Source organism: Buteo buteo, chromosome 20, assembly GCF_964188355.1.
Source record: "Buteo buteo chromosome 20, bButBut1.hap1.1, whole genome shotgun sequence".
Taxonomy (NCBI): Eukaryota; Metazoa; Chordata; class Aves; order Accipitriformes; family Accipitridae; genus Buteo; species Buteo buteo.
This window is the reverse complement of record NC_134190.1, coordinates 10,443,177-10,463,080: the sequence shown is the minus strand read 5'-3', so window position 1 is coordinate 10,463,080 and position 19,904 is coordinate 10,443,177. Positions and strand designations below refer to the sequence as shown.

The 19,904-nt window shown below is 44.2% G+C and overlaps 2 protein-coding genes across 5 annotated transcripts in view; both read right to left on the bottom strand.

Moving 5' to 3' along the window:
* The window catches only part of MAK (male germ cell associated kinase), a 32,223-nt gene extending 27,446 nt beyond the window's left edge, over positions 1–4,777 (bottom strand). For all 4 annotated transcript variants that reach the window (XM_075052502.1, XM_075052500.1, XM_075052501.1 and 1 more), the window contains exons 1-2: positions 4,673–4,777; positions 408–740 (exon numbers count right to left, since the gene is read on the bottom strand). In XM_075052502.1, the coding sequence (XP_074908603.1) occupies positions 408–508 (101 nt within the window). In that variant the 5' untranslated portion in view covers positions 509–740; positions 4,673–4,777. The remainder of the gene's footprint in view (positions 1–407; positions 741–4,672) is intronic.
* A 6,680-nt stretch (positions 4,778–11,457) lies between these two features.
* Positions 11,458–16,254, bottom strand: GCM2 (glial cells missing transcription factor 2). The gene is made up of 5 exons (XM_075052404.1): positions 16,213–16,254; positions 14,689–14,941; positions 14,170–14,282; positions 12,569–12,694; positions 11,458–12,339 (listed from the first exon to the last, which is right to left on the bottom strand). Exons 1-5 carry the CDS (start codon positions 16,252–16,254, stop codon positions 11,458–11,460), a joined length of 1,416 nt encoding a protein of 471 aa, XP_074908505.1.
* Positions 16,255–19,904: the final 3,650 nt, after the last annotated feature.

Below are 19,904 nucleotides of genomic sequence, written 5' to 3'. Positions count from 1 at the left end.
GGTGTGTAGGAAGGTATTTCTAATTCTTACAATTTGTATAAATAAACAAACTCCCTAATTAATCAACTGCAGATTCAGTTTTGCTTTTCCTTTGGTGTTAGCCTGACAACATTTTTAGAAGGAAGCATGTCTGAACGAAACAAAAGCAGCATGCAATTTTATAAGCCAAGATAAATCAGTAACTTAGACAAACTGATGTGTCTCTCTATTGATCTGTTAGCTGAAGTCTGACCCACGATCACCTTGTTAAGCATCTTAATTAAAAAAATTAATTTTGTTATGTTGATTTCCTTAAAAAAAGAAAAGGGAAATTTTCTTCTATTATACAGAGACAGCAGACAACAAAGTTAAAAGTGAGAATCTTTAAGCTTTTGCAAGTACCTTTGCTGAATTTAGATGTTGCATACCTTTTGATAGCCACAAGTTCTCCTGACTCATTGCTCTTCCCCATCAACACACTGCCATAGGTGCCATCACCTAGTTGTTTCATGATTGTGTAACGGTTCATTTTTTTGAGACCTGGATAGCCAAAAGTTTATGAATTCTAAATGTCCGTTTTATTAAAGGATTCTATACTCTTTGATTTTCTTAGAGAAATCTTCTTCCAGACTGTTTTACGTTGATGAATGTCTTCTCATAACGGAGCAGGATATTCACGAGTCTCCTCCAAATTACAGCTACTTTGAGATCCAGATATAAAGTTTAAGTGACAGAAGAACATGGTCATTCTCACATAGATCCTTACAAAAAAAAAAAAAAAGGAAAAAAAGGAAACATGTAATTTTACAGTATTTTAGGAAGGAGACACTCTACTACTTGTATCTAACAATAACAACCCCCAGATCCATATGTGTTCTTTAAATAGAACACTTCAATATAACTAGTTCCTTTAAATCCTTCAAACCACAGAAGGTGCCTAGTCTAGAAATTAGGGTTAGAGTAAGCAGGGACTGGAGAATCAAGCTCAAATCAACTGGCATCTATTGTCAGCCTACCTCTATAGGAGATGCAGAATTCAGCATGCAAATCCATAGTCCTTATCCTTATGCCTGAATTAGCTACAGGCTTGTGAGACTGTCCAAACAGATTAACGAACTCAAATTCAGCTGGTAACAAGCCTCAGGCCTGAGATTCACAGGCTTGGCAAAATTCACCAATAAAATTGGCCTCTTATGAATGTGAACGCAGCATTCTCAAGTAGACTAGTCTGCTGTGTAAAGGAAACATCTGTGTGGACAATACACCAATGTTTCTAAGGTGTTATTACTTGAAATGCTGCTTCCATGGAGGAGTCGTAACATGTACCTTGTTACACACTGCTGCCTCTATTACCAGGGAGGAATCTTACATCAGCTGTCAAGATGCCAATAACAAGTGACCTAGTGGACATCTCAATTTATAATCTTTGCACCAGACAACCACCAGTTTGGCAGTGAAAAATATAAAGAAGTTTTTATTCATCCCCCCCCAAAAGCCATCGCTACACTAAAATAAGATCACTGGTTGATAACGGATTCCGTAACAAAGCTAAAAAATAGATTTAACAAAAAGTAACAATCGTAGACAATTCAAATTATGACTGGGTTTTAAATTGGACTTTCATATATTTAGGTCTATTGTTTTTCTCAGAATTCAGCTTTATATCTTATTCCCCAAAGTGCCTGCATGGACTCTAGTCTTTACTACCTTCAGTAATGCCATTTCTTCAACAAGGCTATTTGTTGACTCCAGTAACAAGCAGATGATCAAGTGTTTATGCCAAGTTAAGATACATAACTTGCAAGATATGTATGTAGTATCAGTTGTTAGTTTTATATATATATTAAAAAAACAAACCAAACCAAACACTTCCTGAAAGTATTCTAATACACATTTTACAACACAGCATCTGCAACTAAAGCATCAGCAAAGATAAACTGTGTATGCATTTTGCATCTAAGTACACATAGGCATATAACAAGAAGTGAAGTTAAATGTAACAGGATTTGGGTGCCTGTGTTTCTCTGTTTCAACAAATATCATTGTACATTGTTTAAGACATGGTTTTCAGATGGGATTCAGCAATATCTGCCAAAGATGGCCCTGGCCTGAACTCCTAGAGTTACATACATTAAAAATTTGGAGAACTCGCATGCATTTCATGCCAACCTTTTGCTCTCTAACAAAGTGAACCAAAATATCAAGATTAAAACCTCTGTTTTTCTTGTCTTTATCACCGAGAGAACTCACATAGTGAGACATCGCCAACTGAAAACTAACCACACGCAGTGAAAAAAAGGACTGCAGGTATCACACTTAACTCAAAGCTCTTCTCCAACTTTTTAGAGAATTCATCCTTCGTACAGAAGTATCTAAAAAAATTGATAAGATTTCTACGGACAACTAAACAGTCAATTTTACGGCAGTGCTATGGCGTGCGGTAGTCCATAGGAAATGCTGGAGGGTGGCAGAGGTTTGCTGACCAAGAAGTTCAGCACTGGATCCTGCAAGACACTAACCGCCACCGTCCATCGATATTAGAATAAATGAGGCTGCCAAGTACTTGCGTTTATCAGCCTGGTGCGGCATCAGGGTCAGGGGCTTCTTTCGCTTTTACTGGAATTACAGAGCATGATGAGTTAGAACATAAATGCCCTAGAGATTCACATTTCACTACAACAGACTTTGGCACACTTTGTACTTGGCACCACACATACCCAGCTCAGGTGTGCAACTTTTTCTCTGTGGTCTCTTATTTTTTTTTCAAATTTGCAGTTCAGTTTTCTCTTTTGTACCAACCCAGGGAAAAACAATGGCTCAATCTAGCTTTTCTGGTTAACGCAAGCCTCTGAAGTGGCCTTTCCCATCCTAAAGCTTATATGATATTATTTCCTCAGCGATATGAAGCTCTAAAATGTAAAATTGTCATAATAGTCAACTACCAAACTGAAAAGAGAAATCCTACTGTAAACAACAGCTTGTTTTATACTCTTAATGACAGACTGTCCATAATCTCTTCACACAGGATTAAGGAAGGATTAAAGCAGGGGGCAAATAGAGGACAAAATACAATAACTTGAAAGAATCTAGTAATTTGTGGAAATTTAGAGAAGCTGAACAAGTACTAAATAATTTAAGCAAATTTTCACTTTTACTGTATTACTGGTGTTTTAAGCACTAGCAACAACTTTAAGTTATTTCAGATGCCTGAATTACATTTCAAAATGTAATGAATAACAGCAAATCATCTGCATTTCTGCTGTACAAGTATTATGCATTACCAAAAGTTTTACATTTGCATGCTAAGTAGGCTACTCTCAAATTAAAATACAAACTAGGATATATGACCTGATAAAGACCTCCCACACAGATAAGCAAGACACAGCCCAATTTCACCAACCTGTTTACAGTAACCGCTGAAATCACCAAAAGCGTTCACAGAGCATGGCACTACTCTCAATGATCCAAACTGGCAGTATTGCACAGTACAGAATGTATGCCGATACAAATTTTAGAAGTTAAACCCACAGCCACAAACCAACAAACAAATTGTTGCTACAAGAACCTGCTTTGTAGTGACTGTATGTTACTAAAGCTGACAGTAATCAGGTCCATGACAGGTGGACCCAGTTCTCGAGATTAACTACAAATCCATTACTCTAATCAAAGACCAGTGGTTATTTAAAAGCATGACTGCTCAGCTGCAAGCAAGAAGTTAACAACATGGTGATAAATATTTGTACTTTCAAATATAATGCCTTAGATACGTTTTTTTAAAAAAATCTCTTCAAAAGCCTACAATGTTGTTTTACTTATTCGTATCGGGCGTTCAGGATGGGGCATATCAAAAAGCAGGAACTCCAGTTTGCTGGAAGTATTTTCCCTTATGTTGTTCCAAACCGGCCTTGGCTTCGAACCCAAATGACCCACACCAACTTTTTCAGGATGTTTCTTAACAGTGACCCGCCCGTGCCGCTGCTCCGTGCCAGCAAGGTTACCTCTTCCCACCCCCGCGAAACCTCTTCCCGCAGTGCAACGAGCGGTACGGCCGGTTTCAGGACAGTAATGGTTTCGGGGAGACCTGCTGCCAGGCTTTCAAGTCTCCAGCCTCGGGCGGTGTCCAGAAGGAACACAGACGACTCATCTTTCAGCACCGCCTCACCCCTGTAAGTTTCCACGAATGCCCATTTCCATGCCAATTTTCGTTTCATTCGGTTACCTCTCACGAGCGTGCGGTTACCTTCCTTCAGACACGCTCACGGCGGAAAGGGGAGCGCAACTCTCCTCTCAGGCTACGAAACTCAAGACCGCCTGGCCTGGCAGTTTCACCCTGTTTCTCATAAATAAAAATTCGCCTCCTCTCATTAACCCTGAACATTTCAAGGCCCGGACCTGCCCTACTGGAGCCGCAGCAGGCGGGATCCCAGCCTCCACCGATCCGGAGCCCCCTTTTACTCCCGAGCCCAGCACGACAGAGCGGGCTAGCTCCTCACACACGCGGGGGACAGGCCGCTAGTGACCGGTCAGCCTGGGGGGCTGCCAGACACCGTCCTCTTCAGGGACGGACGACGCACCCCGGCCGCTCCCTTCAGCCCGGGGCCACCCCAAACCGCCCGACCCCGGGCAACACGGACGCCCGCCGCCCCCTTTGGACACCCAACCGCCGAATCCCCGAGCGCGGCCGCCCACTCACTGCGGTGCCAGCCGGGGAGGCCGAGACACCGGCCCGCCCGCCCAACCGCCGCCGCCGGGCCGGGCCGCTCTGCCGCGTCGCCGGGGCGACGGCGCCGGGGCCGAAGGGGGAGGGAGGGGCCTGCCGCTGGCCCCGCCCCTCCGGCCCTGGTCACGTGGCGGGGGAGGGGGGCGCGTGGGAGCGGGGTTGCGTGGGTGGAGGACACGGAGGGCGCTGGGTGTGCGGGGGGGGGGGGCAAGAGCCGCGCAGCGGAGGGGGGGAAGGCCGTGACAAGCCAAAACGGCGTGGGGAAGCGTGGGGTGTGCAAGAGGGGCCGCGCCTGACGGCGGGAGCCACGACACCCGTGTCCTGAAGGTGGCACCATGATAACACGAGATAATCACCTCGATCATAACTGCCACTGTTCATGGTAACGGTAATTATGTGTTAAGTAAAGCCACCAGCTGAGCCGCCGTGTAGTCGGGATTTGTAATATCCGTAGCGGTAACGAAGTCCGAAGTTACTTTTTCCCCTGATGGTTTGGTTTTTTTGTTTAATCATTTATTGTAAGCAATTTATTAAAATGCACGTTGCTAATACTGATGCAGGGGGGAACTTCGAATGCTATACGTACTCTAAAATATGTGTGTTTCTATTATAAAAATAATTGTGAATTTTCTTCTCAGACCTTTGTAACCCCCATTTTTCCAGTGTGTACAGGAAACATGGTTAATAAAAATTGCATATTTAGCGTCTGAGTCAGAGAGTAGTTTTGGCAGTGAAGTCTCATCGTAACCTTCAGTTCCCAACATTAGTTTCAACTTCCTATTTTTTAACGTTTTTGAGAGCGACAGGCAAGAAAAGGCGATCTTTTCAGCACGGTAACTACTAGTGGTACCATGGATGGAAAGGCAGGAAATTGTTTTAGAAATTCAGATTCATATCTGCTTCGCCAAGCTGGCAGCTCAGGCTTGCTGAGCAAAAATGGGAAGCTGTCTTAATTACACCTTTCCCCCCCCCTGCCCCCAGCTCCCGTCCTCATTAACTGGTGTGGTAACTTTGTGATGGTTTAAGCACTGTTGACAGATTAATTGGTTCTACCTCAAGTCAACTGGGTGGAACGTGGGGCTATGGGAATCGGTTTTCTGGAATCCAAAGGATTTGACCACTCACACGTAGTTTGCTGAAATGAAAGCACAAGAAAAGAACAGTATATTTTCTGAAACAGAATATGCCCATTTCCTTTATTGAAATAAAACATCAGAGGTGCCTCCCGGGTAAAATGGAAGTTCAAAGGTGAGACTTGGACGTGAGAAGGGAGAAGGTACCATCATCCACACGGGCAGAATTCAGGCAGCGATCCAAGAGGAGTTGATCCTACGTAGCAAAGCACTGAACCGTGCATTCAGCTGTAAGGATGTGTTTGAACGCTACTGTTACATGTATACGTTACGTGCATGGAAGTACCTCTCCACCGTCAGTGGAAACGGTGTGATGTCCCCTCCCTGCCCTCGTGTCCTTTCCTCTCCCTCTCCTCAGCTTAGCCTTGTCCCACTGCCGCCCTTCTCGCCCAGTGATGGGCTCCCTCCTCCTCCTCTGGTGCTGCCAGCCAATTTCCACAGATACCCCCCGGCTACCTTCCCCTGCAGGGCCGCGGGGCTAACGAGAGGCTTCCTGGGACCTTGCCGGGCTTGCGTACCTCAGTGTTATGTGGCCTGTAAGACTGGTTTGTGTAACTGTAATCCCTTCTCCAAGGCGATTACACCGTGGAAGGGAAGGAAGCTACAGCTGCTTTAGCGCTCCTATCTGGGAAGGCCGTAGAATAATGTTCTTGGTTGCTCCTGGGGCATTTTTAGTCTAATTACAGTCCCTTATCAGAGATCTGGCACAAGCAAGGGGTCTGATGTTTAAATAATTTCAGTATTAGTTTTTGCACAGGTGCAACACTTAAGTCTAAATTCTGTTGTGGGGACCTTGTGTCTGTCAATTGTTGGTGCTTTCTGTAACACTCCCCAGAGTTTCACGCGTGTGAAGACAGAAAGGCTTGTAGACAGCACTTGCCAGTGTTTAAGCCAAACTGCAACATGGTGCGGAGTTGCAGGACGAGCACTGCAACCCAGTCACTTAACACTTCATTTTGTCATAACGACAGGAGAGAGGTGCCGAGCTGTGCTCTTGCTATGAACCAGGAAACCAAAGGAAAGGCAACAGGCTGGAACAAAAAGACCCAGGAACTGCAGCCGCGTCTGTGAGCCTTGCGAAAGGACCTCCAAGAACATCCTCATGCACCTGCTTCCCTGCTCGTTTTACACAACAACATGAGCAGATCCACTGCTAATTTTCTGTTGAAAGAACCTTCTTTGGCTGTGGTCCTTAAAGGTGTTGATGCTTTGCTCAAATGCCAGCCTAAGTACCTGAAACTGGCTTCTCCTAAATGCCATCACAAGTGCCAGCATGCATGTTGAAGCTAATAGGGGCTGTGTAAACTTCATTTGGTTCCTGTTTGTTTGAGTTTAAGCCAAATGAGAGATGTTTCTGTGCAATACTTATTTGCACCTGTATCATCCCACTGATCTTCGTGTTGCATATGGACTCTTGTGAGCCCACAGAGGTGTCCTGCTGAAATGCATTCGTTTTGCACAATCCCAACTGTAGTGCTACATAAACTGTAACTGGTCCACCCTCCCCTTGCTTGTGAGTGACAGGCAGATATTTACTTTACTCAGCTAGAACACCGAAGGCAGTTATCCAGACATGGGATATCACCGTACACCGGTCTCGTTACTTCTCATGCAGAGGGGTTTTAACAGGCCTGGACTAACTTCTCACTCTGTGCGTTGGGAGGAATTACTCCAACATTAAATATCCCAGTTCTCCCCTTTTCATCTGCATGTAATTGCTACTGATAAGTGTGGGAATGACATGAACTTTCCTAAATGCATCTCTAGAAATGCATTGTGCATCCTGCTAAATGGTGTCTCTCAGGAAACACGATCTACTTTTGTGAATGGGAGGAGCTCGGTTGTACTAGAGAGCTTCCCCAAAAAAGACACAAAGAAAAACCCTAGAAATCCAGAAAAAAATCCCAGAAAATCCCCAGGAAAAAGCCCCAACCAGTCTCAGAAATCATATTCTGTTCTGTTGCATCATCAGTGTCTGTAGAATACCTCTGGTTTCCACCCGCAGAGCTCGGAGGAAAGCTTGCCTCTGTCTTTAGAGATGATAGTCTGTACCCCAAAATGAGGAGACCAACTACTTCAAGCACAGGAAGCCCAAACCAGCCAAGTTTCTGCGTGCCTTGTTTATAGCATTTAGTGTATTTGAAAAGCTCAGAGGTAACCTGCTTTTTGAAGAGGAGCACGGGCTGAGCGAGTTGCTCAGACTCTCACCGGAGATCTTTGGCAGGACTGGGTGGACACACGTGGCCGCGGCGCGGGACAGCGCGCCAGGCTCCATCCTCCCAGCACGAGGAGATGGGACCACAAAATGATGCCCACGTGTAATTGCACCCGTCAGATGCATGATATATGGCTGTGTTCGGTGGGTACGCGGTTGAAAAACATTGTCACACAGCCTTTTGTCTCTGGGAGACATCCATTCAACACTTGGGCTTTTAAACTTTGCCATTAAGAGGCTGCTATTTTGGTACAAAGGGCAGCCTCCGCGTGGGGACAGATGGCACTTTACCTCAGTAGGGCCCTTGTAGCCCATGTGAAGCCGGAGCCACAGGTGGCCAAGGTTTGAAAGTGCCTTTTCCCCTCATCCCTCTGTGAGTTGGCCATAACAACTGGAATTTTTCAGATGAAGACGTCTGCCGCAGTACAGGATGCGGGCGGGCAAGGGGCTCCTCTCATGCTCAAGGCAGGACCAGAAACCACGCTTGAAGGGGACGGTTAATGGAAGAGAAGATGCTTACTCAGGGACGGAAGGGAGCACATCTTTCTTCAGGAGGCTGCTTTGCTTGAGAAACATGCTTTTAAAGTCAATTCTGCAGCTATAGAAACCAACAAGGAGGCTTTCAATTTCAGCTTTTTTGTTACAGAAGCTCACATTGCCTTTACATTTCTATATTTTGGAGAGAAAATTAGGTACAACACTAGACTTTGTCCATCTGATCTTTTATCTGAAAAAGGTAACGCACAGATACCTTGTCCCAGACACTCGTATGTGAAAAGGAGCAAAGTGAAGAAAGACTGTAATAACATTTGGAGTGGTTTTATTTGTTCTAGTGTTACAGATGATGCGGTGAGGTAATAGCTACTGTAGCTTTTTACTGCACTTAAACAGTTGTCAAGTTTATTAGGAATAAGTCCACACCCAAAAAGTAGCATCTTAACACAATTGGCTGCATTTTAATTGATGTACGAGGTTCTCCTTAAACAGCTATGTTTAAGAGCATAGCATAACAATGTAAGCATACAGCTACAATGACAACTTTCATACCAGCAATATTAACAGCACAAAACCCCCACGGCTTGTCTGAATGTTTTAATACACTTGAACCTTGAGTTGTGGTTGTCTAACTCCTCTAAAGTTAATATAAATTGGAGCAATTTACAGGTTTAAAATTTTGACTTTTGTGTCTGCTCTGAATCATTCTAGACTTTTTAGTCATTTTGTTTAGCCTTATTCCCCTCCAACATGTTTCTTTTTCTTTTAAGCTTAGAAGGCTGTAAATCTTAATTTTTATTCTACACACCAAACACCTCAATATGGTTTGGAATACAGATGAGAAATCTCAGGGCATAGTGTTATATATTCCTAAACTCTAAAGCTTTGCATCAGTCTGGGCGGTAACTTTTTTCTTTTTGTTTACTGTATGCACTAATTATCAAACTGAGGCTGCTCACCTGAAAGGTCTTGTCAGTAATTTAGAACACCTGGTAGACAAATTGCCATAAGAGTTTAACAAAAGCCAAATGATGTATACAGCAAATAGCCTAAAAGACAAGGTGAACATGCTGCAGATGAATTCATTTAGTCTTTTTGTAAATTCCAGCTTCACATGGCTTGAATTTTTAAAATGCTGAACAATCCAGTGCAGAAACAGAATGCTATTAGCTAAATTCCTGTGGGGCTCAATTTCACATATCAGACTGCATACATTGTTTTAATAAAAAATACAAACAGAAAGAAAATAAGCTACAGCAGAAATAATGATTTTAAATACTCAGGTATTTGTACACTGTGCTTTGCAAGTAAGATTTGTTTACCAGTTTGATGATAGCGTAACAGGGTTCTGTGTGTTGAAGCCAACTAGCCTGCTGCTCACATTTGTTTACATGGTACTTCATTGTCAACCATGATTTCATGTTTATTGAAAGGGTACAGTACCATACCATTACTCAAAACATAGGAAAAATAAACATAAACCAAATATTTTTTTAAAAAGTGTCCAAAAAGTTAAAGATACATGGTAACTTAATAAAAAGAAGAAATTTTGTAACCCTGACCAATCCCCTGTGCCTATAAAGCTCCATTGTTCAGCACACATGGTTTGGGTACAGGTTCCATTCCCCAGTACTAGGCAGCTTTCAAAATACCTAAGTTTTAAGCCAGCAGTACCCCTCTGTTTCTTCTTCTTCCTGGCCTAATGGAGAATTCGTTCAATTAGCTAAGAATCTGGGGATGCAAGTCCCTATGTTTTCTTTGTTTAGCGAAGTGTGTCCGAAGATTTTGTTTCCTGACCTCTCAGTTTGTTGGTTGCTTCATTTCCAGGACAACAATGCTGTCATGGAGAGTTACGATAGCAGAGAGAAAAATGACTAGAAGTCCCTTGGAGGAAGGAAAAAGATCTAATGGAGATGCAGTGCAGAAAGGCAACCAGGGAAGGTGCGGTCAACACTGACCTGTACTGCTAAGCAGCTAGGATGTTCCATTTCTAGACAGGATGGAGTTGTATTTGTGGGTAAAGTGCATTTCTGCAGCGATACCTGTGCAGTATTGGTCTGACCAGCGCGCCAGACCCTTTCAGACAAGAAGCAGTTTCACTGCAAATTGTTTTCAGGACCATATACGTAACCCTGACACCCACACGACGCCAGGCGTGCTTGGTGGGGGTCACCTTACCCTTCTTGCCTCCAGGTCGAGCGTTGCAGGGGGTCGGTTCTCAGTGGCAGTGGGGCTATGCCTGGGCTTTCCTTTTTGCATAGAAAGGCTGGACAGTCTCTACTCTTGATGCAGGGGATCAAAAAGCGACACGAAGTCGGCGTGTAGGTTTTTCATTTCTCATTTCAGAGAAGCCTAGCTGGTCTTTCCATTCATCAAATGGGTTATGGCAGGTGAATGGACCATTCAGGTGAATTATTCTGCAAATTGTCTTGCTTTCATTTCTTTTATTTCTTCCATTTTCTGTCATTTGTTCAGTTGACTATAATCTATAGCTGCCTGCCTTCATCTTTTTTCCCCATTACCTGGTAAGCATTTTCTTTTTTACAGATGGAGCGTTTTCTCTCAAAGCTTGAGGCATCTGGCAGGGGTTGTGGCTATAAGCAGATCACACCTGCCGTCAGAGGAGGCTGTTGACTTCCAGAGGTGCTGTGTCTCCACCTTGCCTTCTCCCAGGTGTGTTTGGGGCTCAGGTCCTCATGCCATTTTAGAGATTAGGTGAGGCTGGCTTGAAATCATCTGCAAAATATATGTCATCCAGCATAGCTCCAGAAAAGCACTTTTGGGGAATAAGCTATCATGATGTACTGCTTCCTCACATCTCCTCAAATCCCAAACCACTGGGCTTAGCATGCACACAGTCAGCACAGGAATGTATTTTCTCATTTGCATGTATTTGCCAGTTAGGCAACATTTAGTCAATATTCAGCACTCTCAAACCTTAAGGTCTGACCTTCGTGCTCAGGATAGTTGTTCCTGAGCGGTGGCCCATACCGATAGGTCTCCACACCCTCAGCTGGTTTGGACTTTGTGGTGACTGGGTCGTGCTGGTAGAGCAACGCTGACTTTATCATCCCAAAGTCTTCCTGAATCTTCATTCCTGAATAGATTGCGCCCGAGACGTTTTCTGCCATCTGGGTATAGCTCTGAAGATTTTTCATATCGCAGAGGTCGTCGCTGTATTTCAGCGCGGATGGCTTGTAGGCCTGGTAGGACACCTTGGTGGTGGTTGTGATGACCGTTTGCAACGGTGGGGCTATGGGAGAGGGGCTGGGACCATACCTGCAGGGGTAGTCCCCACTGTAATAAGGGTGGTTAGCGCTCGTTTGCATCTGTCCATAGTCGCTCCGGTCTCCACCGCCAGTTTTCCCCCAAGCTGGTTTCAGCCCATAATGTCTGCCGGCGTTATCAAAGCTCTTATCGTGGACGGTCACAGCGTTGTAGTGAGATCCGTTCAAGCTGAGGGGGTCTGCGTCGATGGCAGGATTCGTCAGATCTTTGTAAAACGTTGGGTACGGGCTAGAGCTTATAAAGGTAGGAACCCCAAACTCATAGCTGCATGGCCTGGGCACATAGATCCTTGGATTGGGGCACTTTGGGTAGGGCGATAGCTGGTCCTCTTGGAAGCTGGCCGAGTCATAAGACGTTTTGTAGAAGTCAGCGTTTTGCAGCAAAGGGTAAGACTGGGCTGGAATCGAAAAATTGGTGTCTGTGATGCTACTGACCCTTTCTGGGCCATCCATGCATGGCAGATTCTGTAGGTTATCGGGATAACCGCCGCTGTCGTGGTACCTTCCTGCCTGACGAGGACAAGTAGATCTTTGAGATTTGGGAATCCATACCACCCCCACACACATATATGTCTCAACACTTGTGCTATTGCTCATTTCAGCCCCAAATGAACAGATGTAGTGTGGTGTAAAGCTTTGTTTTGCCCTGGGATCCCCAATACTTGCTTATGACACTTTTTAAACTGTCTAAAACCTTTACTTGTGACACCTTTTTAACTGACTAATGACTTTGACTTACCTCTGAGTTTAGAGGTCTCTTTTTCTGGGAATGGTGAAAAGAGGACATTTGCTTCTTAATTGCACTTCGTCTTGCCTCTGCCTCCAGTTTACTCTCTGGCCTGGGGTGGTCATGGACTCCTTTAGCCTAAATTAGGATTAACAAAGAATTAGGTGTGAACTGGAAGGGGGTAAGAGAAGAGAAAATGCAATAAGTAGAATGAGAGGTCGCCACAGCATCGTCTGTGGTTTGGCACAGGAGAACAGGGAGGAGAAACTAAACAACAAGGAGGGATTAAATGTAAAAGTAATAAATCATTATTTGCAGGTAGGTAGGAAGGAAAAAGTGAGGGAGAAGTCAGTGAGGACTGCAGAGCTGATGAAGGAGCAAAGGTGTTACCTATGTTTGTGACATTCAGGAGTAGCTAATTAGAGCCAAGGGAAAAAAAAAAAAAAGATTATGAATTTAGTTTGGTTGGTTTTCTGCAATCCAGGATCTCAGTTCTGCTTTATAGCAGCCACCGCTAAAACACTATAAATAGGCTTTAAAGAGGTTTCACGCCACCAGATGACCAATACTCGCTATGCTAAAAACAATAAACTTCTTGAATGGGACTGAAAAGTATATCCTGGAAAGCCATCCAAAGATGCTCTGCTATTGAAACATCTGTGGATATGCAGATCTGTGTATCCAAAGCTATACTGATATGTGCTGAAACAATATATTCTACATGTCCTTACCTGTTACATTCCCCTGAATGGGCCTACATATAGTCCCTAATGTAAAGTAGGAAACTTAAAATTGCTTTTAAAATGCTGCCGTTTCTCAAATAGAAATTAACTTCTAAGCGAGGATTTATCAACTATTTTGATGGTAAAGATCCTCAGTTTTCACATGTCTGTAAGATAATATCTTAATAATAATTACAATAATGCAGATGAGAATTTGGGAATGTGGCCGGTTTGCTTCCATTTACTGACTGGAGAACAGAATTCACTGCAGTGTGGGTCGGGGGGGGGGGGAATATCATCCAGCAGCAAAGAATGTAGTCTCATAGAACAGAATCTTTTTGTGAAATTCTTGTCCTAATGTTGCTAAAAAAGATCAACATGAAATTTCAGATTTTAGCTTTCTAAATTTCCTTTTTTTTCTGGCAAGTTTTTAAATCCTCTTAAAATTAAAAGATTATTTTCAGATGAAATAGAATTTTCACATTTCAACTTGTACAATTTAAGTAAGGATTTTCTTTCCCCATTTATTTATTTTAGTAGCAAATAAATACTATGTCCTCAGTGAGATTCAGTTGTCAGACACACCAGGGCGCAGGACAATGTTTTTGTTCATATTTGTGTACTGTAAACAGGACAATTTTACACCAATAATGATGTTACATTTAAAACTGAATATAGTTAACTCTCAAGTACTGTGTTTAAAAAGACAACCAAATGTTGTTATTTGTACTTGCCATGTTGGTACTACAGAGGAATTCAGTCATAGACCAGAACTCCACCATGCTCAGTGTGACAAAAAGAAAAAGGTGGGGGGAAGAGAGAGAGAACCACCTCTCTCTCTATAGCTATAACTCATATATATGTGTGCACATATGTATGCATGCTTTTTACCTGGAAAAATATTGCTTTGCCGTCAAGCCTCCAGAAGTTAGTGACTGGATAGCCACTGTGTCCTCGGCAAGGAATCAGCTCAAGGGCTGAGTTACAGTTTGGGCAGGCTTTCTCTGCGAATAGAGAGAAAGAAACTACTGAAGACGCTAGTTAAAGGCGAGGATGTTGTCTGAGAGTAAAATAGAGCTCGAGAGCGATATGATCAGCCTTTGCTGAAATTCAGATTAAAATATGACGTTCAAGGAAACCCAACATCGACTGCCAAGCATAACTGAACAGTATGAACTAGAGCGGCATACCCGATATAAACGCTAATGAGTTAAAGGCTTTTAGATACTTTTCCCCTTAAGTATTTACAGACAGACATCGATGAAACTTGGGAATAAATGTATTCATCACAGCCTTTGCAATTATGCCTTAGTCCGCACGCAAGCAAGGGCGATCCCAGTTCAGAAATCAAGCCCAGCTGAAAGAAACGGGGTCCCTTGGGCATCCCACCTCCCCCCGAGCACCCCTCACTTTGCTGCTTCTGCCGAGCCTTGTCGCATATGGCGGGGCGAAGCTGCAGCCTGGCCCCGTCGGGCAGAGCGCAGCTCCTGGCACACACCACCACCCCCAGGCAGGACTTCTTGAGGATCTGGCAGTTGTGGTTGTTGGTGTTGCGCATGGCCCAGCCGCTGAGGTGTCTCTGGGCATTCTTCTCCTCGCTGGAGTAGATGAGCCGCACGTAGCCGTCGGGCCATTCCTGGAAGGCATCGAAGTGCTTGGGCTCCTGCGGCAGGGGGTGGGAGGGCAAGAGTATTAGCAGGGTATCGCAGCCCGGTGGGTTTGCCCTGTTACACAATACGTAATGAGGAAAAAGGGCTTTTTCTATGCCCACCCAAGCAGCAGCAGAAGAAATATTGAAAGAATAGCTTATTTAGAAATGCTCTATAAAAGGGGAAAGCCCGTCTGAGCTTCCACATCTCAAAAGAAAAATCAGCATCCTTTCCTCTTTTGCATCACAGTCATAATAACACGGTCTGTTGTCACAGATGCCCCTTTGCAGTGAGGTTACCCAGCCGTAAGAGATCAGCCTTGTTACCAGAACTTACTGACTGGTCTACCAGTCGCACAGACAGGACCGAAGTTATCCTGCTCATGTGTACTATTAAGTTCTCCTCCTTGTAGGACCATGCACCTGCAGGATGGAAACTAGAAGTTTTAGCTAAGGAATGGTTCCTTAAAGGTCATCTAATAAGAGTTGAAAAAGGCTTCTGCCAAAAAATTGAAATTAAAAAAATTGCCATTGCAAATATACTTCCAATATATGCACAGTGGTTCAAAGAAAGAACATTTCAATTTGCATTTCACTGGCTTTCTGGAGTTCCTTACCAAAATATAGTTACCAGAACAAAAAAAGAACGACCAAGATTTTAGACTCCAAGTATTTACAGCGCAAGTAAAGAGTTCCTGTAACACTCATTTAACATATATATATATACACCACAAGTGAGCAATCCCGGTGAATGCAGGTAAACTACCAGCATTTACAGTGTTAAGCTATTCTGTAATTGCCTGGGCTCTGTAAAATTAAATAAACTCCAAGGTAAAAAAAAGATGCGAGTTAAAAATGCATTCAGAGCTCACAACTAGAAAAAAGTGAAATATGCATTGACAAAAAAATGTCACATCAATAAACCAATGAAATACTTAGGTAGCTCAAATTGTATTAGCAGAAAATAGTCAATCCAAGCTTCTCTTCAACATTTCTTTAAACGGGGAACGAGGGAGAAGGAAACTAGCCAAACGCTGGAGTTAAAGATTGGTTTAGGAAAGCATACACACCTGGCCCAAAGTTGTGTATCAAATCCGAATTTTTATTATAAGCTTCCCAAGGACTACTGCAGCCCCTCATAACCCATGGAATTACATTTGGCAAGCTGCAGGAGAAAGAAACCGGCCACAAAACAAAGTTTTGCTCAGGGGGAAATTTTTCCCCCCTGGCCCCGCGTTATAGCCGGCCGGGGATTTTTTTTCCACCGCCCCCCCCCGCCCCGGTACCTGCGGCAGTTTGGGGTCGTTGATGTCCCAGGTGAGCTTCATGCCGGGGGGCAGCGGCGGGCGACGACTCGGGCTTTTTTTAAGCGGTGGGGACGGCCCCGGGGCGGGGGGGGCTCCCGGCCGGCCCCCAGGCGGGGCAGCAGCGCCGGCCCCCGAGTGGGCTCCGCTGCCGTTACCTGCAGATGGATGGGGGGGGGGGGGTGCGTGTGTCTTGCTCCAATCCCCCCCAACACTGGGGAAAGTGACCTTTACAAATTTGGGGATGGTCTGGCAGGGCTCTGCCCCTCCTGCCCCCCCGGTGCCGGGGTGGGGGTGACACGCACCTCTGCCCCTCACGTTGGGTTTCGAGCGGGGGTCGGAGCTGCTTTTTGGCTTGGAAACCCCCCCCGGAGGGTGTCAGGGGGACCAGGCAAGTAACCTGCTCCTCCTTAAATGCACGCGCACACCTGCTCTTTACGTTTAGATGTGAACTAATTAAGCGTTAATAACGCTTTAAGGCACGTTCTTCCCTTCGCGCTGTGCTCCGCGACGCGAGGTTTAAAACACGAAGCTGGGGTCAGTGGCTTCTTATTGATCAGCATATTTTAACTTATTAGAAAGTTACAAGTAGCATTTTTTGCTACCTTCTTTTAGGAAGAGATAGCCGATTTTTTTAAATTTTTTTTTTTTTGGAGGAGGGGAGTTTGCTTTTAGCTCTAAACAGCAGAACGAAAAAAATTAAAGCATGCATAATATTATAGATACAAACCCGTTGAACGCCTAGTGCTGTAATAATCCTTTAAGCTATCCCACCTGTTCTGGAGAATTTTCCCATTCGCTTTCACCTCCTCTGGCCCCCTCTAAAAATTTGCTGAACTTTACCCTCAGTCGTGCAAAATAAAAAAAACAAAAACCAATTTGTAGCAAAAAACCACCAGCCGTGGCTGTGCCCCCCCCCCCCCCAGCTATTGGGCTCCATCTTTTCCACCCTCCTGCTCGGACCTGGGTGCTGGGGGGTCCCCTCCGAGCCACCCCACAGGTGCGGCTTTTTAGTGCGGAACTTGCCTTCCCTCCCCAATTCTTTTTTTTTTTTTTTTTTTTTTTTTTTTTTTCCTCCCTCCCTCCCCCCCCCCTCTCTAAGGGCTGGGGACAGAGTTAGGTTTGCTGAGGAAGGGGGAGCCGTGGGAAACACCGGCGAGCATCTCCCCTTCGCCCCAAACGCGGGTGTATCCAGCAGCAGCCGGGCACGGTCGTGCGAGGGTCGTGGGGAGGGGGTGAAGCAGCCCCAGGGTCGCCGGAGCCCCCCTGCCTCTCTCGCACCATGGCCCAGGTAAGTGCCGCTCCCCGCGGGGGGGGGACCCACGCACGGCGTGATCCCCCGTGGGGCTCCCCTACGGCTTCCATAAAACCTTTGGGGTGGAAGCGTGGGGTGGCTTTGGAACTCTTCTTAGGAAATAAAGGGGGAAAAATCAGCCTTTTGGGAGAGAGAGGGTGGGTAAACCAACCGGTCTTCAGTTTTGGGGCAGGAAAGAGCGGCTGTCTTTCCCTTTTCTTTTTAAAGGAAGAAAAAAGCAAAGAACGGAATACAGAGGTGAACGGCAACACAGCAGCCAGGGGAGAAGACTATGTAAATATCTTCTAAACACAGCCTTTGCTTTATCTTACAAATAGTTGCATATATGTTGAAAGGTGTATTCTTAAATGGATAGGGTATGACCTAGCATTTTTAGTAATTTAATGTAGTGTGGGCAGTGCAGCAGACCCCTTAATTTTTTCTTTAGTAAGTGGGAAGGAACGATTGTAATAGTTGTGGGACATGGTAAGGATTACAAACTGAGTGGACTAAAGGAGTTGCTTATTTCCTTGTTCAGTATCCCTTAAGATTACTCGGTTTCAAAGGTCCTGCCTCTTTTGGAGGTTAAGACTGATGCTTCACTTTCAGATGTAACAGTAAAATGAAAGCAGAGAAACAAATGAAGTAAAAATCAATAAACAAAACCCCTACAACTTTTAAAATAGCATTGCAAGTATTTTCTCATAATCAGTGCTGCAACAATCTAAATGCCCCCTTATTTCACTTGCTAGTTGTTTGCTTCCCCTCCCTCTGCAGCTGGAATCGCTTCTCATTGATGCTTTCAAAGGGAAGGGGTTTGAGAAAATAAGTGAACTGCTTGAAGAGAGAGAAATAGAGCCTCCCCAGAAATACAGCAAGTCTCTCTTCAACCAGCTAGACAAAGCACTGAGGAAGGCAAGTACCATAAATAATCTTAACCATCTTAATGCCCAGCACTATGGTTATCAGACTAACAAAGCACAGTGCTCTGCGTTTCTGTAGGAGCTGGACAAGAATGAATTCCAGAACGTTTCGCTGATGCTGAAATGTATTCAACTCTACGTTAAAAGTGATCTTCAAGAAGGGACAAATTTGTTTATTGAGCAAGGACTGGTAGCAAAGATGAGTATAACACTGTATACAATTTACTAATGTGATTTAAGGTTGCCTGCAGTGGGAAAAGAACTCCAAGGAAGTGAGAACTGGAGGATGGCTTGTTGGCCATGCAGAAACAAAATATTTTTTTAGTTTATTGCATGAGCTGAGTGGGAAAAAAATGCTTAATTTCATTGCATTACTTTCAGTACAGCAGCTAACATCATGGCTTCACTTATTACCTGACTTAATGGGTTTGTGGTGGTTTTTTTTTTTTTAAAGCTGGCAACGGAAGGAGAGGATGAGTTTTGATGGGTCCCATTTGTGAAATGACACAGAATTTCTAAATGCTCCGGCAAAATACAGTTTTAGTAATAGAATTGATGAGCAGTTTGTGGTTTTACAATTTTAAAAACCTGATAATACTCGTTATGATGGTCCCTTTCTAAATACATAGTAAACCAGCTGCATTTAATCTGCAATTGCATTTTATCTTCTGGCACAGTACTGATTTCAGCTGGTGATACTTGTAGTAGCAGAAATGCATTTGTGCTGAAGATGGATAATACCTGGACCTAGCATAGCTACGAGGGAACAGTTAACACTTGCTCACTGTTAGCAGAGTTGTACCAAGGCGTCCTCGGTCCAAAATGTTGTAATCTTGCCTTGTAATTATGCTTTTTGGGGGATACTGTTGTTCAAAATTCCTGCATGGAGATATTATTAATAAAGTTTCACCAATCTGAGCTCTGTACCTCCAGGGAAGTGTAGAGTTCTAGCTGGCCATAGGTGTGTGCTGCTGTGCAATATGTTTAGAAACACAAAGTATTAAAATAATGACTTTGAAAAAGCTTGATGAATTTTTATAACATTATTTCACTGTGAAATGTTATCCTCTAGAAATTTCCATAGGAGTTACGGTGCCACTAGCAGCGTGCGTTGTGTCAGAGAGGTCTGAGCACCACGAGTGGGTGCCTTGAGATGAGGAGGGAGGGCTGGGGAGGGAAGGGGGGGTAAGTCCTGCTGAGTGGATGTGAGTGGCACTTTTCATGTCCCCCTGGCAAAATTTGAGCTCCTTAATGCCGTGTAGCTTTTGACACAATACATGACTCAAGTTCAATGACTAAAAAAACCTGTCTATGTGTGTAAGTTTTCCTGCAGATATATCTAGTTTAAGGACTATTAACTCTTCTTCCCAGGTTTTAATTGATTCTTTTAACTTTTACCTGGTATCTTGGTTTGAAAGAGCAAGAGCTTTTGTGATCCTCATCGACCCAAACGAGAA